The sequence below is a fragment of the Lagenorhynchus albirostris genome, chromosome 11 (assembly GCF_949774975.1).
Source record: "Lagenorhynchus albirostris chromosome 11, mLagAlb1.1, whole genome shotgun sequence".
NCBI classification, from domain to species: domain Eukaryota; kingdom Metazoa; phylum Chordata; class Mammalia; order Artiodactyla; family Delphinidae; genus Lagenorhynchus; species Lagenorhynchus albirostris.
This window is the reverse complement of record NC_083105.1, coordinates 68,716,236-68,740,914: the sequence shown is the minus strand read 5'-3', so window position 1 is coordinate 68,740,914 and position 24,679 is coordinate 68,716,236. Positions and strand designations below refer to the sequence as shown.

The following is a 24,679-nucleotide window of genomic DNA, read 5'->3' as shown; positions in this document are numbered from 1 at the left end:
AAAGATGCTGAAATAAAAAATAAATGAGAATTCTAAACTTAATAAGGTCGGAAACCACATCTATAAATGTTTACTGAATGAAAAAATGTTATATAGAAAAAAACGAGCAAATACATACAAACATCACTTAAATATGCAGTTTATGTTATCTGAATGAGGTAGAGTTGAATGGCCCTTAATTCTATCAAAATTACATAGAAAAGAAAGCTTCATGTAATTTAGATCTTTCTCCAAGATTTTTGTTGTTGTTTTACTGATTCTATGGGGTGCCTTGTGGATCAGCAGAGATGAGAAACATCTCCTGGTTTCATCTAAAATTAAGATCTTGCCAATTTTAGCAACGAAATGCTGACTTGGAGACTGGAGCCCATATGAGCTCCTACTGTTCTTTGGAGCCTGGATGCTGAAGAAATGTCCACTGATGTGAGAGGAGCCAGGCCTGATTATCTTCCCTATTCCCAGATCTGAAAATATTCCTAAGGCCCATGAATAAACAGTAAAAAAGCTTCCCTCAGATGGAAGGATGCAAACTCTGGTGGTAGAATATGGAGTCATTGTTTATTAGTGTGGCAGTAAAAAGTTCCTTTTATTCTTTCACTCTCCTATAAAGAATATATTCTCACAGAGCACACATCACCATTTACACGGTACAATTTGCACATTTTAATTCTCACACTATATTTAATGATATCCCAGAGTGATTAATCTTTAATCACACAAAATGCTTTCTGGTTCTACCTATTGAATATTATTATATTTGCATTTGTTTATGATGGGTAAAGTCTACTATAAGAAAAAATACTTTTGTGAATATATTTATACCCTGAAAAAATTACAGGCTAGAAATAAAAATGGTTCTACTTTGGGCAAGCCTTTTTTTGACAATTTTAATAATTTCACCAAAGTTCTCTTCCCCAGAAGTCTGACTGCTTGCCACAGTATTTTCAATTCTGTTTTTATTTATATTTTGGAACTAGGTTAGAATCATATTTCCTGCTATTAATAAATATTACATTAAAAGAAACGTTTGTCTCAAAAATTATGATAGTCATCTCTTTAAATGTATTAATTTGTTGTTGCTTTAGTCTTTTTTTATCCAGCTGTAATATGTAATATCTTCTATCTCATGATACATTCGTGTTTTTATCCTCCACACCAAGTACTATGCAACCATCGTTAACACACACTAACTGCTATGTAAATATCTACTGAATGAATAACTTAAGAGAAATCCATGAAGATTATAAATTTTAAAGTCTGATAATATCAAGTGTTGGGAAGGATGTGGAGCAACTGTAATTCCCATACAACCCTTCAGAAAACTGTCTGTCAGTATTTACTAAACCAGAACCTAAGCATTAACCAAGATTCAACTCCTGTCTACCTACCCAACAGATGTGCATATACATGTTCACCAAAAACATGTGTGAGAGATGTTCATAACAGCATTATTTGTATATCCCAAATTAAAAACAACTCCAATTGCTTGTCAACTAGAGAATATTCATTAATTTATTCACACAACAAATTTATTCATACAGTACTAGAATGTAATAAGAAACTACAATTACATGCAACATGAATGAATCACACAAATGTCATATTGTGACTCTCACAAACAAATTCTCTAAGTTCCATTTATATAAAGTCCAAAGACAGGCAGACTTATCAGTGATATTTGATGTCAGAATATGGGTAGCTTTGGGGGGTATAGTGATTGCAAGGGGTATGTGGGGAAATTGTGCTGTTCTTGGTCTGGGTGTTGGCTACTCAGGTGTGTTCACTAAAATTCACTGAATTGTACCTTTATGATTGAAAGTATTGCTGAATGTCACATTTCCTAAAAGTTTGAAGAAGCAGCCAAACTCTAGTCCGAATTGATTTCTTTCTTACACTAGAGTATTTTTGCTTCAGTAGATCTTGTTGCAGATTGTTCAATGTGTTATACTTATCTATTGCGTTTGGATTTTTAGCTTTTTGAGGAAAGAGAGTTAGTACTTATTATTGGATAAGTGATAATGAAAAGCAAAATACATTGAGTCTTTAAGTAACAGGCCCTATGCTAATCACTTTACCCATTGTCCATTTAATACTAAAAAGTGTCCTCTTTCGGTAGGCACTATTATTATATTCTATGAAACAAAATCTTCGAAATGTTCAGTAACTTTCCAAAAGTCACTCAGTTAAATAATAGCTGTTTTAACTCAAACATAGGCATTCTAACACCACAACTCTTAATCACAAGATCTAGAACAGACTTACTATTAAAAGTTTCAGTAGGCTTAGGAATAATGATATTGCTTCAAACTCTTTTGGTAAATGAAAATTTACATTTCTCTTGGTGAAGTCAAGATTATATTCTCTTACGTGAAACTAATACAAAGCCAAGTTATACACCATCAAATGGGCCGCTCAATCTGCAGTTTGTAAGCATAGTAAATTCTTGACTCATTGCCCAAACTTTTTACTCTCTTCAAGCCCAAACTTAATTTATCTCAAAATTATCCAACATGACTTTTCTCAACTTTATTATCTTGACAATACAGTACTTGACAAGATGTTCTCTTATACATCTTTTCCTCCCATTTGCAAAAAATAGTCCCATGAATCTCTCCTCTACCAGCTTATTCTACTCCATTACAATTCAAGTGTTGTAATCCATAAATACTTGATGAGTAACTGAACAGTCCCTACATCGTGACTCTAAACTTTTAGAAGAGTCCCCTCTTGGACTTCTCATCTCCAGTCTCTGATACTTTCAATGTGTTTATAATTTATGATGAGAATTGCCTATGAATCTTCCTAAAACACTGCTGTGTTCCCACTCCAAAAAATTCAATGTTTTTTAACAAACTTAAAGAATTTTTCCATTTTTAAATTCTCTTAAGCATGATACTTATTGGTCCTCCTTGCTATGGCTCAATTCATATTTCTAACTTTATTCTTGTCCCTCGTCTCTCACAAACCAACCTACACTAGTCAAATAACTACTTTTTCTGGCCTCTGGTTTTGCTCAGCGTGATCTCCAACCTGGTTCCTCCTTTCCCACTCAAATCCTATCTACCCATCAAGGCTTATGCCTTCTTGATAAAGCCCTACGTTTCCCCAACTGGATGCACATTTCCTGACTTTCCATGACATCCATTTCTGCCTTGTGATTTGTGTATATATTTATTTTTCCCTGGACTGTGAATCTTTTGAGTACAGTATGTCATTCTTATTCATTTTTAGCTTTCTTAGCCCAGTGTCTGTTACAGATGGGCTCTTAATAACCTTGAATGGATTGATGGGGATTAATTTTTGGGAGCTCAGTGGCCACCATTCCCTTCATAGTTACCTCCAAAGTCTCTGAGTTTCCCTGGGTCACAACTGCAAAATGTCAAAAGTTCAGGGAGATTGAAAATAGCTCAGAGCAGTCTTAGAGGATCACCTTAGAGCTCAGTTACAACTGACAGAGAAGAATTTGTTATGCGATCTACCAAAAACTTTGTAATACATCATTTAACTTTCACAAATATATGAATGTCATATAATGCATATTATATGATACCAGGGTTTTAGTACAAAGGTCATATCACAATAGGACATGATAGAGTATCTTCCTAGATATAGCCTACTAGATTTAGGTACATTGGTGAGTTTAAGTTTACCCAATCATGTGGGTAGGGGAGTACAACCAAGAAGCAGATGATGGTGTCTATGAAAACAAATTACATAATTCCAATCTTTACTGTGTAACGTATAAGGTTTTAGAGATGTTACTGAACCGTTAAGTCTCAAGTATATCTCAGAGGCAAGGTGATTCAATGGAGTACCAAAAACATTTTTTAATAGTCTCTGTTCACATTTGTTTTCATCTAAAGTAAGAAAATAAGCTTTACTGTATGGGGTTGTATGTCAGCCTGATATGTAATGCATATAATACATTAGGTATCCTGGCAGGGAGATCATCACTTGCCACTTTCAGTGTACCCACCACACTTCACACACACCCACTTAGGAAGATGAACAGATTACAGTACATGTATCAACTCATAACACTATAATCAGATGAGTGCCATGACCCACTGCTCCTGCTGGTTTTTCAGTTTTAAGCCACAGAGTTTTGCCGATTGTGTTCAAATTACCAAATGGGATCATGAAGATGAATTATTAATTTTTCTATTATGAAAAGAGGCTTGTTCCAAATTTGCTGATTTTTTCTATGATAAGGATTAAAATGTTATACCTGTCACTTAAACAAATAGACTTATAATCTCTCCTTTAAGATAAAGGAAACATTTAAGATTGGATGAGAAAGCAACTGCTTTTGGAAAATCCTTCTAAGGAGAGAACATTTTGAAATGTTTGGAAGTGTTTCTAGTGTTATGGGACTTTGTTACCATAAGTATGCCAACGATAAAAATTCTCCAGTGTATTTTTAAAACTTTGGAGCAAGATTTTCTAATATGTTTAAATTGCTTCCAAATCTTTCAAAGTTTCACTGTTTTAACAGCATTTGTTAAAATATAAAGATATAACCCCTTCCAGTACTTTTCAAGAAGCAAATGACAGAATGGAAAATGGAAATTTGTCAATTTTCAATAAAATTTTTTAAAATAACTGGTATGATCCGATGATTTAAAATCAATGACTAGTTTATAACAGGAACATCCAGTGATAAACTTTGCTATATGGAGGTATGCATTTAGCAAAGTAATTTTTTCAGCTATGGAAGCTACTGAAATCACATATTGGAATAAACCAGACTTTTGAATTGCTCTAACAGTACTAAAACAAGATTTTCAAACTAATGAAACATTCTACCACTTTTTAAACATGAGATGAGTACAATAATAGTTCACTGAGAGAAAAACTTTATTATCCATAAAATTAAAAATGTGTTTAATATTCATCTTATTCTTTTAAATTTGTATGTTCTATAAATCACATTTATATATTAGTTTATGCTTGTAATGTATAGATATATAATAATATATACGGGTATGTGATCAAAATATTTTACTGAGTAATGTACGCATAATTAAAAATTAGAAATTGTCTAGAAAATGCCAAATAGACTCTTTAAAGTGTTAATGTTTGACTCTGTTGTAATTATATAGGAACTAAAATCTGATTCTCAGTCTACCGAAAGTTGACACAAAATTATAACAAAAAATTAGGGATCTAATAAATGCATTAATATTAACAATGCCTGTATATCTCATACAGCACATAGATATTGTAGAATACTGAGACTGTTCTTCTAAAACATCTAAAAATCTATTTCCAGAAATTCTTAAACATTCTGAAGCATTATGCCTGGGAAAATAGAATTACAATGGAAACATGACCATCCATTTTCTTCATAAAAAGAAAAATATAGCAGTATTACCATTTCACGTTGACATGTTTTTTAGAGTTATTTTAAACTCTACATTCTAACTTCACTCAACCAAACACACTTATAAGTATCTTTTTTACATTCTCATCATTAGATTATCTCCTTAAATTTTTCCTAAGTCACACATTTCAAACCTGCAAGGTCCATTTGTATCTCCAAAATTATTTTCAAAGCATCATATCTAGGGCAAACTATAAATCAGTCTACATTCTCCCTTTCGGTGATTCATGAAATTTATGCACACACACAGACAAAAGAAAAAGATGCTGCGATTAGGCAAAAACTAACCTATTCTTCTAGCACAGAGACTTGGATGCCACTCATCTCTAGCCAGGTTATAATGGAATACCTCCTGCTAGTTAAGGCTTTCTAGAAGGATCTACTGGAATAATTACTATGCTTTCAAATACAATTCTTATTACCAATTCTTGGATAATTATAATCTATTGAGCCCCCGATATTATGAGTCTTTAATATTATAAATCACAAAGTTGTTACTGAAATAAGATAGGAATCCCATTCTGCTTCTAATCATCTGTTTATCTGGTACCTTCACCACTAAACTGCAAACTCCTTGTACACAGGGATTGTGCCTGATTTATGTCTAGTGACTAACACAATGCCGAACATGTAGGGGATGCTCATAATTTGGGGGAGAGATGATGAATGTACCATTGAATGATATGGCAATATAATAAATGGAAACATTATTTCAACAGATTTCTATGATAAATTGGAAATAAAATAGATTTCCAGTCTGTTGCTATACTTGCGTGTGTCTTTTCCAAATTTACGAAAATAACTGATTACTATAAATTACAGAACACTCCACTTTACAAAGAATGGACAGTTTCTTGAAACCATTTCCCCACACATTACCTTGTTCCCCTGGCTGATTCTGGTCTTAGGAGCAGTGGAGCCAGTAACAAGTTCCTTCCCGAGTACATTCCACCTTGAGTGGGAGCTACAGTTTAAGAGGCTGCCTGACCCCTCTGCTCAGTCCCTCAGTGTTCTTTTGTTACACAAAACTGTTAAATTGACAAACTGCAGATTTACTAGGTGTGTATGGCTACCCCATGCTCATTTCTGAAAGCGCCTCTATTTGTCACATTCTGTTGTATCATATTAGAAATTTAGTGCTCTCTCTCTCTCTCTCTATATATATATATATATACACATATATATTTTTTTTAACACAATGCTACAGGAGGGTATTATTTTAAAAAGAGACACTTGGGGAAAAGGACTAGCATCAAGAGGGTTCAAGTATCAAGCTTTCCTTTTTAAAAAATAATTTTCTCATTTTGAGAGGAAAAAACAATCTTGAATGGGAAGAATACTCTCTTTACCTCTGTGTGATCATTATTAACCCCAGAACACAATGGAATACACATCATTTTCTTACCAAACATGAATTCATTTTATGTAGGGAATAAAAAAATATTCATTTTATGTAGGAATATTCTAGGAAAATAAGTCACTTAAATGAGGTTTAGGGGGAAATAAAGATAAGTTAATATAAATTTATTTAAAGAGCATTTGCTAGAATAGTTTATGTTACATGTAGTGTCCCTTACAATATAAAGGAAAAATAAAACTTTTACTCATCTTTTAAAGACTACCCTGGGCAAGAGCACATCTATTGTTAACTTACTAAATGAATTTGCTTACGTCACAAATTTTTATTCATTATTTATAATATATGAAAAGAATATTAAAATTTCTAGTATTTAAAAATTGATAGCCAACAATAAATCTTATTTTTAAATACCAATGTTAGTTTCTAATAGGATTATCTGAAAAATAGCAGTAGCTTATACATATACTCAGTAAAATTATGAAAACATATACTATTCAACAATTAAATGTTTAATAAGAAAAATTAACAATTTGTTATTTAAGAAAAATACATCAAAAGAAAAGAGGCATTCATTATAATACAGGATCTGTTCAGTGACTTAAAACATTTTAGGTATTGATCCAAGGAATAAAAATATAACATACATGTGAATTATGCAAAGCACAAAGCCACAACACATCATTAATAAGCAAGGGTTAAAATACAATCATTTCACATTGACTAATCACAAAAATGTAGTCATTAAATTAACAGACATACGTTAAGATTTATTTATTCCTTTCTTTAATCATGCTTATAAATTATTACAACACAAGGTTTCCAACATGGAGAAAATTTAAATGTATATTTACAACTTTTTTCCTAGTTACATTTTAATGATTTAGCACTTGGTATTTTAATTTTGCTTTAAAATGAAAAGTGTTTAAGATTTCATGTCATTCATATATGTGTATATATATATATATATATATATATACACACATGTATATATATACATACATTTCTTAATTTTCTAACCTAGTAAATAGGATCTGAAATTAAAGTTATACATGAAAGAATATCAACCTGATATGTTAATTAGAGGTATTCTGAAATTTGGCTAATATGCAACAACACTGAAAGAGGTAAAGGGTTATATCTGGTTTTAACAACAAAACTTCAGATCACTTAAACCCTTTTAATATAAAAGGCTAATTTAAGGAATAAAATTCTTCATATAATAAGAAATCCAGATACTCTAATGATATATATTTACTTTATACCTATAAAAAGTTAATAAATAAAGTTTATAAAAATTCTGATATATACATCTACTGTGATTTTTAAATTTTTATCCTCAATTTATCAAAAAAATTATAGTTCTTTCCTAGTGCAAAGACTAAATTAGTCAATGAACTCCTTTGTGGAACAGACATGTATTAAATAACTGAAGACTTTTATATTTTTGTCCTACTATTTTTTAATTTGTGGTTTTTGTTTTCTTGGTCATTTGTTTTTTGTGAGGTTGAGAAAAGTTACCTCTACACAGGGTCTTTAATGAACATTCAGGTTTTTCACTTATGACATCATTTACATACAAAAAAATAACATGACACAAGTATATTGGAATGTAGTATTAGATATTATTCCAATACAAGAAATATTGTGTGATGCTGTACACCTTAAACTTATACAATATGACCATATATATCTCAATAAAGCTGGGGAAAAATTATGTGAATACTACAGTGAATATGTAGAGAAGATTGATAAACATTAAGGTATTTTAAAATGTTAAAGGATCAAAAACATCTGACCCCAAATGAATATTTGCAATTCTAATATGCTATAACTTTAAGTACATTTTACATTAAATTTAAAAAGTTTTATAATGTTATTAAATAGAACAGGAGTCAACAAGCTTTCCCCAGAAAGGACCAAACAGTAAATATTTCAGGCTTTGAGGGCCAGTCTCTACTGCAACTAATGAACTCTGCTTTGTAGTGCAAAAGCAGCCATAGATAATACATAAAAAGTTGTGCATGACTGTGTTCCAATAAAACTTATTTACAAAAATAGGCAATGGGTCAGATTTCATAGTTTGCTGACCCCTGAAATAGAAAATCTGATTCAAAAGCACTTAATTTTAGGAACTTCAATATCTAGCACAAAGCAGGAGACATAAGTAAATGTCTAATGCTTCGTGAATTAATGAATTCATAAACGAGTAGGGAAAATAAAACCTTCGTGTCTGCTTTCCTAATTGAGGCAAAATTCCAAGAAGGCAATCTATGGATTGAGTCTTATTAAGAACTAGGCTTGCAAATTAAACCAATAAAATGAAAGAAAATGTAACAGAGATATAGTAAGGAGAAAGTGAATTTCCAATCTAAAATGACTAACAAAAAATATCTTTATAGTGAGTTCCTACAGTACTTCACATCTCTCCAACTAATCTGTAAACTCCATAGGGGTAAGAAATATGTCTTTATTATTCCTGTAGCACAGTACCTAGGATATAGCAGATGGTCAGTGAACATATTATTAAGTAAATATGTGAATGCTTTCCATAGCAAAATACGTTTTTTGTTAGTTCCTGAAAAGTAATGGCTCTCTACTTCTAATGCAGCCATTTAACTTTAAGATCCTCCTAAAGTTAAAATGTTCTGTTGTTTTGTATCAGTCACACTGACTCTAAAGATGAATTTCAGCCTGAACTGGAACTTGACCTGTTCTTCAAATAGCATGAATTGAAACAGGTTTACATTTCATCATAAAGCTTTGACTTGGGTGAAGTAAAACAAGTGTACACATCAGGGTTGGATATAAAACCAGAGTTATAATTATTTTCCAAATAAAGAACTGTTTAACTTTATAAATTTACTTATAAATAGATTATAGACTCCAATCAGTTTTTCACCTGAGAGAAGTATACTTAGTTGTTCATGATTTAAAATATCAAAAGTGACCAAAATGCTAATTTCAATATATTTATATATTAATTATTCTTCAAAGCCTGATATTTGAAAAATACTAGAGGAAATTAATCATTCATAAATATTTATGAATTTTGTCTATGGCTCCAAAAAAAAAAATTAAAACAGTTCAAAACACAGTAACTCCACACAGTGGAAGAAATGAATATTCTTATAAACTACTATATAAATCATACTTTTCCATGATGTATGTGACAAACTGTAAACAATTAATTTACTTTGTGTAAGTAAATTTCTCTATATTTTTTAATACAATAATTTTCACATTTCCAAACAAAATACTAAGTTTAACAATGATACAAACAAGAATGTTACTTGCTTTTAGATCAGTTATTGGACATTGACAGACAAAAGCCACAAACAGTTATATACTCAAACAAGACACAGCCGTAACTCGCCATTGTTATAAGCACAATGTTAACATTATGTACAAATGTAAATAGTAAAATATTTCCAATTAATTTGTGGGCAAGCCAAAGGTGTACTGGAGAGAGATACTGCCATTAGAATAGTGCTACGGTTCAAAATTCACTTATAAAAAAATAAATACATATAAAACTATTATATATATATGTATATATTACAGTACTTGAAATTGAACGATTCTTCTTTCAAACTATCAAGTCAAGAGGGCCAATGGTCTACTTTAAAAAAAATCAGAAGATAAAATGTGTGCATCACAATTTATGAAGAGAGGAAATTAAAGTAAAAGGAACATAGAAAAACAAAACAAAACAGAAGGATAAAAATAAGAATACTATCGTACCGATTTCCATGGTCCCCGATGCCATGATACATCATCAGGGCAAGCATGCACATGACATTGTACCACACTAGGTGGCTTGTTTAAGATTTCACAGTTTTGCTCTCGTGACATTTGGCCATTGGGAAATAGACATATTACGAATCGTGATTTTATTCCTCCTCCACATGTTTGTGTACACTAAAAATAAGAAGAAAAATCAAAACTATGTGGCTTCAAAAAGAATATTATATTGCTTTATTCAATGTTGAGTACATAATCAGTATTGCTAGAATTTAAAGTTATCCTTTCTTATAATCTTATAATTATAAGAAATATTTATATTCTTATATAAGAAATATAAAAATCCTTATAATTCTCAACATCTCTTCCTGGGTAAAAAATAAATCAAAGTTTTAGTTCTATAATTTTTTTAAAAAAGACAAAATTTTGAGAATTGGTACTGTAATAGGTATTAACTACATAATGTATGGTATCCTATCAAAAGATGACTGTGTAGCCATGAAAGCTAATAAGGGAGATCAAAATTTATAAACACAGAAAGATGTTCAGTATATATATATTACATGAAAACAGTAGATGGCAAAGTGGCATGTATAGTATGAACCTATTTCTGGAACCCACACAGAACAAAAGTCTGGCAGGAAATGTATCAAATGTTAAAAGTTCTTATCTTTTCACAATTTTTCATTTTATTTGAATTTTCACTATGAGATTTAACTCAGAAATTAAAAAGTTACTTTTATTTTGGAAAATAGTAAAAGTACATTTTAAAGAGGTACTTGCTATTTATTAGCACCTGGTCAGAGTGTATCTTTAAACAATGATTTCCAAACTCCTCATGGAGAGAAAATATGTACTAAACTCATTCAGCAAAAATATCTGACTAATTAAATTAGGCAGTTTGTTTTATTCATCCAAAGTCAATGTAAGTCTTTCTTCTTTCTCATGCATAATATAGGTGGAATTAGTATTTATTATAACCATTTTTAAAATTATCTTCATAATCCCAGTGCCTAAAAGAATGCCAGGACATGAAGAAAGCACTCAATAATTGACAGCTCTCCATTTAAAAGATTCACCAAATGAATGGTTCAGCCTTCATTTGATATGGATAGAAGGATATTAAACATGCCTATATATCACTCTAATTGTCTATATCCGTCTAATTTTCTAAGAAATTAAAACAATAATATACTACTTTTAGAGAGGTTTTAGTAGGTCACAGACCTATTGGCTAGCACAAAGGATTCTGTTAAAAATCTGGAGTATATATTTCCTATCATCAATGAGTGATTTATACCATGACACAATGTCTATTAAAAGAACATATTTTTACTGACTCAATTAAAAAAAAAATCTTTTCTCTGTAGGACAGTGAAGTAAGATTATCCAACAGTAACAATATGAAGTGCTTAACTTTCAGTCTTGGGAGATGTCATAATCTCCACAAGTTTAGGAGACAGTATGACTTACTTCTCCCCAGCTTCCGTAGCTCCACCGTGGACAAGGCCCAGAATCACAGTGCTTTGATTCTGGGGGTTTGGAGGCTGCATTGCAGTAACTGGCACTTTGTCCATTTTCATCCTGGCAAACCACAGCTCTACGCTGAATACCTCCAGCACAACTGCTAGAGCACTGAAAAGGATGGAACACAGGAACACACAAACTGCAGATTCCATGGCACAAAATTACATCCAAAAAACCCCACAAAAAATCAGTACTTTGACTCAAATTCAAGCTTTCCACGTTAAAACCCCCCTCATTGGAATATTTGAATCAAGAATATCTGTCAAAAAACACTTGGGTTTTTTTTTTTAATACATAATGTGTTTTATTTAACCCAACATAACCAACACTTGGGTTTTAACTAGGGGTTTCATTAGAATTTGTTGATGGAAAGGTGAAGTTTTAAAGCTTGCAAAAGGAAATTCACCCTTGTCCTAAGTGTTAAGTAAAAAGGAATTAAAGTTTTCAGGTCTCACTAGGAAGGAAAAAAACCAAAAGATAATGTTAAGTTACTAAACTTTCACATTGTTTTTCTTTATTTGGTATCTTTACTCTCATATAAAATATGAACCACAGTTGTACCTTTTCTAGTAATCATGATCTTATTCCAGCTTACTGCACTGCTATCAGAGTAATTTCTGGGTTTTGGGGGCTTTTTTCTTCATAAACACTGGTAGTCTTAACACTTAAAAGATTTTCTTTTATTTTTACTATAATAAACTCTGAGATTGTTTTCAAGTGCATTCCTCTGTAATCATAATATCACATTACTGTATAATTCAATAAGAACTCTGGGGAATTGTAATCTGCATCAAAAATTGCTTAATCCTTTTAAGATTTAAACTACTGATCTTCAGAAAAATTTAGCATTAAAAGCATTCGATGTCATTACACACATATCTGTTAAAAGGCCATATAACATAACAAAATTACAGAATTAGTATAACTCAATAAAGAGGGCTTACTGATCCCCATGGTCCTGTTCTCCACTGGTTTCCTCTGATTGATGGATGGACCCCCTGATTTTGATTATCTTCTGGTTTGTGAGTTAATGGAAAATTCCTGCCTGGTAAATGGCTTGGCTGCTCAGAGGAACTCGGAAAGTGGCTGTATGTGGGAGGGCAGGCTGCCAGGTTACATTCTTGTTCTATCACAGGGCGGACTTCAGGGTCACAGTAATTCTCATTAATTGGCTGATGATAGTTGATGCATAAAACTTGTCGAGTTGTTTTTCCATGGCCACAGGAAGCTGAACACTGATCACAAATTCAGCCAATAAACTACATTATCTTAAATAGCAAGTATTATATTTAAATTTTTCATTTCATTTTTCTCACACAAAAATACTTACAGGTGACCAATTCCCTGTTTGCCACTCTCCACAAGGGCTAAAACAGACAGCTATTTCAGCTGGTCGGGGTAAGTGGGCACAATATGATTCATCCGCTATTCCATCGTGAGCATCACGACAGCTTACATAGCGGGCTTGATTCCCTCTTCCACAAGACACAGAGCACTAAAAAAATTGAATAATACCAAGGAGTTATACAGGACATTTCCACATCCCTTACACTTGGCTGTTGTTCAAATTTCTAAACCTCAAGTTTATTGAAAAAAGTTAAATTATAAATTCTATCACCTGGCATCCTTTCTGAGTCAAAGACAGGGCAGTGAATATCCCAATGAGTTTAGAAAATAAATTTCACAAATCAGATATTTGTGGTAATGAAATAAAATACTCAGCTTCTAGGAATATTGATTAGTTGATGGCCAAAATTTAAAAAAGAACAGAAAATATTTTATGTAAGAGAATCTTAAGATATCATTTAAGATAACTTTTGAAGACCTAGGTAATAGAGTAGATAGGCTCTCATAATTAAAATATTCAGAGAATATGTGAAACTTAAAAATATATCTTTCATATATTTTCATATATCTTTCATATATTTAGTATATATTTTCATATATACTAAAGCGAGTATATACTCCGAATAGATTAAAGCCTTCAGTTTAGAAAAACAACATGAATATGTGGTAGTTTAAATAAAGGCTGATAAAAAGCATCACATCTGCTTCTCATAACAACCTGGGACATAAATATTATCATCCCCTGAACTGGTTTGCAAGGCAGAAATAGAGACACAGATGTAGAGAACAAACGTATGGACACCAAGGAGGTAAAGTGGGGGGGTGGTGGTGGGATGAATTGGGAGATTGGGATTGAAATGTATATGCTAATATGTATAAAATAGATAACTATTAAGAACCTGTTGTAAAAAAAAATAAAATAAAAGTTAAAAAGATAATCAATAAATATTATCATCCCCATTTGGTAGATCAGAAAATAGAGCTAGAAAACTTAAATTTCTTCCCAGAGACACAGAGCTCTTGAAAGGCAGGACAGGATTTAGTCATTAAATTATCTAATTCTAAACCTTATATTCATCAAAATACCTGAGAATGAATGCATACATTAATTTGGCAAATCTGTAGCAACTATTTTGTGGATGTCTGAAAGGCTCCATAGTAGAAACACTGTACCTCTTAAAGGAATTCACTTACTGGGGTCCAAGAACCATATCGCCATTGTGCTATCTTCCCCATGGGGAGGGCTGGTAATGAAGTGGCCCCAATTTTAGGGATAACTGGGCAAGGTGTAACAATACAGTCCTGTTCAAAAGAAAAATGGGTCTCACAAAACATCAATGAATTAATTAACATTCTGCTTTATACTAAATCCTATACTTCATTTCATCCTCCACATATATAAGTAAAGGACATTTGCACTCTAAACTACAAAGAAGCGAGGTAAAGGTTTATATTTTTCAAAAGTACAAAATATGGGGCTTCCCTGGTGGCGCAGTGGTTGAGAGTCCGCAAGCCGATGCAGGGGATGCGGGTTCGTGCCCTGGTCGCCCCGCTCCGGGAAGATCCCACATGCCGCGGAGCGGCTGGGCCCGTGAGCCATGGCCGCTGAGCCTGTGCATCCGGAGCCTGTGCTCCGCAACAGGAAAAGCCACAGCTGTGAGAGGCCCGTGTACCGCAAAAAAAAAAAAAAAAGTACAAAATACTATCAAGGGCTAGAAGTGGATAGTATGACTCTGAAGGCTAAAGTTTGGATCATTCTGCCTGATGGTTGAAAAGAAAAGAGTAATAGTCCTTCAAAATTACCACTAAGCTGAAACCTCCTGAATGAACACAGGATGCTCCCTTAGGCAGTACGACACGCTTTATAGGTTCAGCCTTCTGCAGTTCAAAGGATGGAAATATAAGTTAAATGAGTGATCCAATGGCAGATAAAGAGTAAAAAAAATGCATCAATAAAGCTGGCAAAACCAAGAACAATATACTTTCTGATGCCCACATACTTTTGTAAAATATACTTATTTATTTATTTATTTGGCTGCGCCAGGTCTTAGTTGCAGCATGCGGGATCTACTTCCCTAACCAGGGATCGAACCCAGGCCCCCTGCATTGGGAGCACGGAGCCTTTGCCACTGGACCACCAGGGAAGTCACCCACATACATTTTTAAGGCATAGAAGTTTAAGTGGAAAAAATACGTATGGAAATAGTTTTAACATATCAATAATCCTCCTGTATCAAACATTTTTGTTTATAATCCACGAAGAGGTGTCCTTTACCTGCCTGTCACTTGGGCGACTAGCTCCATGGCACACTCTATCATCTAGCACTGCACTAAGTAGCTCATCGACACATTTCACAGCACGCATCTGGTACCCTTGTCCACAGGTGGCTGTGCACTGAAAGAATATAAGCAGATACCAAACACCATTGTTCAAAAATTACACAAACTTAATTTTCTTTGTAAATAGTTAAGAATATACTTTCAGTAGATATTTTTATTAGTCTTTTATACCAGATTCTAGACTTAAAATGAGCAAATTGAATCAACACACACCTTTATTCAAATTTATGGAGATACTAATAAAATAGTGAAGTTAAAATGGACAATTATTATATCTTTAAAGTTATCGTGTAAAAATATCAATAGAAGCCTGATATTTTGGAGGCAGAGTCAATACAGTTTAGAGAAACTAAATACTTTTCAAAATCGACCTGGTGCATGCATGTCATTCAATACGCTAAGTAAATTTCAAAGAGATAAAGGAAGAGCATAGGACAGAGTTAAAGGGCAGATGAGAGAAGGTTTCCCAGCAACTGTGGCAACCTGTGTAGGCTAATAAGCTGCCCACCCTCATCCAGCAGATTCCTAGCCGCCTGTTTGGCAAAACTTCCCAACAATGCCTACTCTAAATACAGTAAAGATAATAATTTAGACACCGAACATGAAAATGTCTATAGTTTAAATAAAGCTGATGAAAGCATAAAAAAATTTTTATTGAAGTATAGTTGATTTACATTATTTTAGTTTCTGGTGTATAGCAAAGTGATTCAGTTATTTACATATATATTCTTTTTCATATTATTTTCCATTATGGTTTATTACAGGATACTGAATATGGTTCCTCGTGAAAACATAAAATTTGTAGCATTTTGCTTAACAAAACTGAATTAAAAAGCAAAGCTAGAATATTTACCACAGCAACATTAGCAGTACTGACAAAATTGTGCAGGTAGGGATTTACATTTCAGGAATCTTTTTCCAAAAAAACATCCAAATTTAGATGCAGCCACTAAAGAGTGAATACACCACAACTTCTGTGTTATTCTGTAATGATGGATTAGAGTAGAAAACCCTTATCATATACTCACAGAACCCCATGGTCCTATTTGCCAGGAAGCACATGCATGAAGCTCACATGGTCTCAGAGACTCAGGTTTGGTGCTTGGATCACAGAAGCCATCACTCAAGTGATCTTCATTCAGTTGACACCACACCTGCCGCTGCCTTGTTCCTTTTCCACATGTAACAAGACACTGTAAGAATACAACTGACCATTATTTTCAGTATTAGTCAGCACATATACCTACAAAATATATAATGAATGATCAATTTGCATATTCAAATACAGCTGAAAGACCATTCCTAAGGACATTTTCCCTTCACTCCTCAGAAAAATCAGAGATATACACAGGGTAAAATCAGCCATCCCAAATTTCTGCTGCCCAAATCCCAGTGCAACATCCATTTGTTCCAGAAACAAAGGTACAAAACTAACCTTAGAACAAGTGTATATCTCAGCCTACTGTGGACACTATGAAAGTGGTTATAGATTAAACATCAGTATGTCATTGTTGGCCAGATATTGTAAACACTTAAAGAACGAACCATTTTTAAATGTTTTACTACCTTGATAAAGTTATTTACCACATGATAAAATAAATTGAAAAATTTTTTGAATTATATAGCCTTCGATTGTAAAGCTCTCCTACACAATGTTATAACAGTTCTAAGCCTCATGGGTTTAATGTTACCTCACTCCACTCACTAGTGGCCCAACTGGGACAGGAAAATTCATTGCAATTCTCAGTTGTCACTCGGGGAAGTTCCTGGCATTCTCTGTCAGCAAGACGGTGGCCAAAGTTATTTATACAGTAAGATTCTCGAGACCTCTCCCCTCCTCCACAACTCCTGGAACACTGATTAAAAAAAGAAAAGTGGTGACAAATGGACACAAAATTAAAATTTTAACAGAATTCTAGAGTGACAAATATTTAATTAGAGGTAAAAAAAAAAAGGAGCAACTTTTCTTAAGCAATCTTTTTCTTTGTACCTGGGACCATTCTGAATAATGCCACCTTGTTAAGACACAGTCACCATGGCAGGGTTCTCGGGTCGGAGGTTTAAGCTGGTCACCACAGTAGTGGTCATCTACTGGAACAGTATGTCCTTTATGAATGGAATACTTCATACAGTGGACGTCCAATGACTTATATCCTTGACCACAAAGGGATGAACATTCACTTTTGCCAATGATGTACCACCTTTAAAAAATGATGCTATTACACTTAGGAGGTGTGCCAACGAACACAATTTTAAAAAAGGATTCAGAGAAACTCACGCATATCACTCATCTTTAAAATTTTGTTGCAATTAATGGACAAGCTACCTAAAAATATCTGATGTATCATTGATTTAGGGATGAAAACTTCTTAGACATCAGAGCCCAAACTTTCATTCTATAGATGAGAAAATGAAGACCAGAGGTGCTGTACATTCAAATGGTATGAACACCTGACTTGTCAGAAATCTTACTTTTTTCCAAATAAAATCTAACTTGCACTCCAAATACATAAACATGGAGTGTCTGGTTAAAGACGGAGGTAGGGAACCAGCTATACAGGCACTTGGAGGCAGCTTTGGAGGTCCTAGGAACCCCACGCCTCCCGCAAGACCTTTGAAAACAACTAGTTGAGATCAAGATTGCTCAGTTACGTAGTAGAAGATTTAAGACTAGAACTGAATATATTTGACTCATCATCAGGGAGTGCCTCCCTATGCAACCTTTATTTGACGGAGGATCAGGGAATATCTGGGAATATGACTACATCAATAAAGATAAAGCCTTTACAAGTTGGTAAACTTGGTTTTTGTAAGGCATATCACATTTTCTCATTAACTCAAGTAATCTATTTTTAGACATGTTTCCAGGGAAAACACTTCTTTCCACAAGTAAAATCTGCCAGTTTGAGCCACATTATCTCAATTACAGTCTAGCAATCTCTCAGACAATATGAGTGCACTAGCACAGCAGATAAGAGAATTCATGGAGTTCCTTTCCATCCCACCTGCACCTCAAGGGTTTCACTGTGCTTCACTCTACTGCAATGTAGAGGATGCACCTTGTACAGGCTGTTCTGTCATTAGCCTTTCACTATAGGCCTTCAAATACCACTATAAATATATAAAAATTCTCATCCTTGCTGAGTCAAAGAGGTTCTGGCCATCCCTGAAAGTTGACTGTCACCTGCTACATGGGGGTTATTGCTCTTACCTTCACTCTAAGACCCATCACAGATAATCAAATAACAAAAATTTTAGAAGAACAAACTTTCTGCCATGATCTAGGATCATGATCCTAATGTTTAACGGACAAAATACTGATAAGATATAGAAATCAATTTATTGATTAATCCTCAAACTTTAAAAGTTTATTCGTTCATGAGTTCAATGAGAATTATAGGATAGTGCTACAAAATGTATTGTTTCAGATCTTTAAACCATAGGTTTTCAGATTAGAGTTTTCCTGTATTTATTTTACAGACAAATTTGATTCGATTTCTTACACAAAATATTGAGGTCTCTATACTGGGATTCAGCAAATACTATGAATAAAAAACTCAAACCAACTGCCGAGTTTCACAATAAGTTAGTGAATCTAAAGTTTTTTAACCGAAGGGGCAAAGGATAGACATTAATTACACGTCCACCCTGTGAGAGGCACTACTCTAGATGTTTATATCTTACCTCACTTACTGATTTTAACCTGGTTACATTATACATTATTTCTCTTTTACTTACCTTAGTTCACAGTCTGTATTGCACCTTTCAGTCACCAACAATGGAAGTGGTAAGTGGTCACATCTTTGATCAGACACTACCATATGATCACTCTTACGTACACAGATAATTTTTCTTCTATGAAGACCTTGGCCAAAGCCAAATGAAAATTTAAAATTAAAGGAAAATTCACATAAGGAGATGTTGCATAATCATTTACTTCTGCTAATAGCCTGAAGGATTAAACTAAGAAAGCAAAAAAAAAAAAAATTCCAACATAGCATACAAATAGGCTAGCATATTGATCTAGTCAGGAATGACTTTCTGCAATAAGCAAGCTGAATCCTGAAACACTGAGGAGTTTGCTTAGTAGAGAGACATAAGGGAAGGTGGGACAGGTGTGGAGTAGAAAGAAATTTATTATAGCTGTATTGAAGTGTTGCTAATAGAGAACTGAATGGCCAGGGTCAGTGCTGATGATACATGATACAGGATACACAATACATGATACATTACACCCCTGTTCCCCATTATTTGCTTCCCTTTTCCCTGTAACAAAATTACAGTCTCCACTTGCTACAGTGTTACTATAACTTCCTATAGGAGGAGCAGACTTCGCTGCCCATTGACATCAGGCTATGACAACCACCTGTAAGGGGATGTGACCTATTCCAGTTCCAAGCAGAAGCTCTAAAAGCCACGGTATGCTTCTGCCAACTCTTTCCCTTTTCCCTCCGTCTCTAAAACAGCCTTTCCCAGATGGGGCTGATCTTTCAGCCTGGAATCATGAATGAAAAAGGCAGCACAGACGGACTTTAGTTAATAATAATGGATCAATTGTAATAAATGTGCAACACAAACGCAAGATGATAATAATAGGGGAACTGGGGAGGGAGGGTATGGAAGAAGGGGGAATATGAAAATTTTCTGTACTTTCTGTTAACTTTTCTATAAACCTAAAACTTCTTTTTTTTTTTTTTTTTTTTTGCGGTATGTGGGCCTCTCACTTCACTGTTGTGGCCTCTCCCGTTGCGGAGCACAGGCTCCGGACGCGCAGGCTCAGTGGCATGGCTCACGGGCCCAACCGCTCCGCGGCATGTGGGATCTTCCTGGACCGGGGCACGAACCCGTGTCCCCTGCATCAGCAGGCGGACTCTCAACCACTGCGCCACCAGGGAAGCCCTAAACCTAAAACTTCTTTAAAACAATAAAGTCTATTAATTTTTTTGAAAAATGACACGGATGCAGATACCAAGCTGGAGAAGAGTCAGAGCCAATTAGCAGCCAACACATAGTATGAGCGAGAAATAAACCTTTATTGTTCTAAGTCATTGCGATTTGGCGGTTGTTTGTATGGGGCATAACCACAGCAAAAGCAAACTAAGAGAAGCCACAGGGGCCAGAGTAGACTGAACTTTGCACTTTCTGCAATGAGGAGACAGGAATAAGTTTAAGCCATCAGTGCCATGATCAAATTTCTGTTTTATCCAAGTTCAACTGTATACTTTCAGTTAGTTAAACATGAACATGCATGTTTATCTCTGCTCCTTCCTAAATACCATCTGAGGTAACTATAAAGAATTTTGAAAAGGCAAAAACCTCAAGGAACAAAAAGCAAAAAGTATAAAGAAGGAAACACAGTAGGCAAGAAAAGGAAATTCTGAATATGAAAAGAAGATGGAAATAACTATTGTAATAGAGCCAAGGAAGCTGAAATCTAAGGTCGTGGAGGAAGAAAGTAAGAAACAAACCATTCATGCCACAGAATCCAAGCAAAGTCCAGAAGTCAAAAACACCAGGTTCCTCTAAAGAGGTGAATGTGTGAGGGGTAGGCCTGAAAAAATGGAGAAGTGACTGAACACTATTTATGAAGATTGGTCAGACTCCTACCTTCTCGTCGAGAGCAGCACTGCCCAATAAAAACATGACGTGAACCACATGTAAGTTTACATTGTCTTGTAGTGACATTAAGAAGTAAAAAGATAGAAGTATCCAAGATAATATCCAAATAGGATCATTTCCACCTGATAGCAATGTAAACATTATTGATGATGTATTTTACATTCTTTTTTCATACTAAGTCTATAGAATTCATTGTGCATTTCACACTTACACCACATTTCAATGGGCTAGCCACATGTGGCTAGTGGCTACCATATTGGACAGCAAAGCTCTAGAGAAGGTGAACTTGAGGGCACAGACACAGCAGCTGAGGGAAGTTAGGGAGTTGTACTAAAAAGGGAAGTTGTACTAAAAATAGGGGTATTCAGTAAAAGTCCCATACTGAATGATGAGACCCAGGCCCACTGGGCTCTCCCTCCATTTCCCCCTGGCTCCAAGCCAATTTTTATGGTTTCTCCCATCCCCTAACTGACCATCAGAAGATGGGAGAACTCCTCTCTTGGAAAACTCTTCAGCCCAAGAAAAAAGGTCAAATGACAATGACATTTGGGGCTTCTCCCCCAGTGACACAAGAAAGGACTACTTAGAGATCCAATTACTCTATAATGAGGGTTGACTTATCTAACCCACACAGGACTTTCAGTTAGTACTTTAGTCTTAAATATGAACAAACAGCAAAGGATCAGCAGACACTTTAGGAAAGTCACTCACACAAAAGAGGCCAAAAGAAGCAGAAGCAAAACAGAACTAAGATGAAATAGATATGTCAGGGGGGGGCAGAAGAAACTTACAAGACTAAGATTAATACTCTCAAGGACATGGGTATTGCATCCATGAAACAAAAGCAAGCTGTTGAGAAGAAACATTAAGAAACCAAGGTACATTTGGAGAGGAAATTAGGAGATGAGAGATCAGTCCAGGAGGCTGGATATCCAGACAATACAAATTTTACAAAGACAGAAGAGAAAATTTAACGTGAAGAAATTATCAAAGAAATCATGCACAAAACTTCTCAAGTCAAAGAATCTATGTTTCCCGATTGGAATGCATCCTAATTACCTAGGAAAAGAGACAAATAAAAAAGCCGCACCGACGCACATTGTCCTGATATTCCACACCACCAGAATTAAGGTGGGGAGAAACAAAACTTCCACATCAGGAAGTGTCATATCCAAGCACGGGAAATCAGAAAATGAGCCAGAAAACAAGATTTTCAATATTCTAAAGGAAAATAGTCTAGTTTAGAATTTTATATGAGCCAAGCCATCAATCCAACGTGCGAATAGAATAATGCTATTTTCAGAGAGAAAAAAAATTCCAAAAACCTGCCTCTCTTTCTCAGGAAAGTACTGACAGATATGTTCCCCGCAATGGAGGAAATAAAAAGAGGAATTCATAGGATTTAGAACACAGGGAATCAAATACATAAAAAAGGGAAAGTGCATGATGACAGCCGTGTAACAGGCCTGAAAAGCAACACGGCCAAGTTAGAGCAGGAGAGAAGAGGGCCACAGGAGCAACAGATGAGGAAAAATAAAGGAAAATTGAAACTGATACATTGAATAATGTGCTTCAAGATATCAAGACAAAATTTATAGCACTCACAAAAAGTTGGGGGACTGACCATTTTCAGTACACAGGAAACAAGTAAACAAAACTGAAGAAACTTCACTTCACACACACATCAAAGGAACACACATCACACACAAAGGAACTATAATCATAGTATACGTTGTGGCAATTGATTTAATAGCTCCTTTCCTCCTGCACACAAGAGAGCTCTCCTGGTTCAGACTTCCAAACTATCTCAAAATGCCTCGTCCCACCTTTCATTTGGATCTTGTTATTTTTTATTTGGTGTGTTCCCCACATTTTAGAATGTTCTTTCACTCAACTGTTACTTAGATTTCTTCTAGCTCCCCACATCCACTGCCACAGACCAGCTTACCCAGTTATGCTGGAATGCTTGTCCCAGGTCCCCAAACCGAAATTCTCTTCTATAAAGCATAACCAGGGTCTTCATCAAAATGAATTCCTCCATCTCCTGTGTTCCTAAACCTTTGTTCCTACTTACAGCGTTGTCCCAGTCAGCCTGGCATCATCTACTTCAGTCTCCCTCCCCGGAGACACTGCTCAAACAGGAATGCCTGTTTCCACGCTATCATCCGGGCACCCCCGTCCCGACACCACAGGACGAAGTCTGTGCCTTTTTCTGAACGGGATACCACAATTTCTTTGGCACCTTGAGGTCAGTTTGTTAAAATGTCCCGCATGTTTCCATCATCTGTGATCACTGCCTCTGGCCACCTACCTTCTCTCAGCTCTTTTCCATACTGTTCTGACCTGCCTCTCTTCTGACTCACTGCTCCCCTAATTGCCAAAACTTGTCTCTAGTCCCCATCGGAACTACCTTTCCATTCTATACAAACTTCCCTATATCTTCCCGTTTCACCTCCTCAAACTGCCCCCTCCATCTTTCCTGGGGTCTTCTCTGTGCATACCTGTAGCATTGCATTTACCATTTAAAACTAAGATGACCTACGCATGCCTCTGTTTCATCCATACGACTTTAAAGCTTTAATGCAAATCAGGGTCCTAATAATCCAAAACAAGGTAGCCTCTCAATAAACATTTACTGATTTGCACAAACGTAGCATCACACAACTAGGTATTCGTAATTACAGATTGCCCAAAGACACCAGTCTCTTCATTTGCTTCCTCTACTACAAATTTCGCTGTTTTTCCATCTCCCTCTATATTCCTTTCAGTTACCCATCCATCAGTACAAACACATTTCCTTGTGGTCAGAGAAGGGAAATAAAAGAATGAGAGAATGTTGACACCCCAACACTAAAAGAGGGAGATGGGTGGCTGGGAAAGTGTGTTGAGGGGAAAGGACAAGAGGGTGGGTATTTCACCGGGAAACAGTCCCAGTTAGAGAACCCTTCTGTGACGGCGAGAAAGAGAACGAGGACGTGATAGGGAAGAAGCAGTGATGGAGAACGTTGAAAAGGGTAGAGATAAGGGAGGCTGTTAAGTATAAGAATCAAAGAATAAGTGGGGAGAAAAGCAGGAAGAGAAAAAAGACAGAAAACCTCTGTATGTCTGTGTGGTGTACATGCGTGGATTCCACAGGCAGTCAGACTCAAGAGCACCCCAGATTATACCAGCATGCAGAGCTGAACTTTTGTCTCTTTCATTTAATACCAGTGTACCTTGACACATTTTTGTACAGTCTTGCCATGGTCCATATGGGTCCCACGTGAACAGATCACTCTTCTCTTCCATGGGGATATTGAAGGAATAACGTACATCAGGGTTGTAGAGATTACCCACACATAAAACCTCAATAAAAATACAAA

General features: G+C 35.0%; 1 protein-coding gene across 2 annotated transcripts in view; it reads right to left on the bottom strand.

The window, feature by feature from the left end:
- Window positions 1–24,679, bottom strand: part of ADAMTS20 (ADAM metallopeptidase with thrombospondin type 1 motif 20) — a 195,643-nt gene that overhangs the window by 63,661 nt on the left and 107,303 nt on the right. For both annotated transcript variants that reach the window (XM_060166513.1, XM_060166514.1), the window contains exons 18-28: window positions 24,533–24,662; window positions 19,437–19,563; window positions 17,689–17,899; window positions 17,390–17,554; window positions 16,727–16,891; window positions 15,634–15,753; window positions 14,553–14,660; window positions 13,342–13,506; window positions 12,956–13,246; window positions 11,958–12,119; window positions 10,485–10,661 (exon numbers count right to left, since the gene is read on the bottom strand). In XM_060166513.1, the coding sequence (XP_060022496.1) occupies window positions 10,485–10,661; window positions 11,958–12,119; window positions 12,956–13,246; window positions 13,342–13,506; window positions 14,553–14,660; window positions 15,634–15,753; window positions 16,727–16,891; window positions 17,390–17,554; window positions 17,689–17,899; window positions 19,437–19,563; window positions 24,533–24,662 (1,821 nt within the window). The remainder of the gene's footprint in view (window positions 1–10,484; window positions 10,662–11,957; window positions 12,120–12,955; window positions 13,247–13,341; window positions 13,507–14,552; window positions 14,661–15,633; window positions 15,754–16,726; window positions 16,892–17,389; window positions 17,555–17,688; window positions 17,900–19,436; window positions 19,564–24,532; window positions 24,663–24,679) is intronic.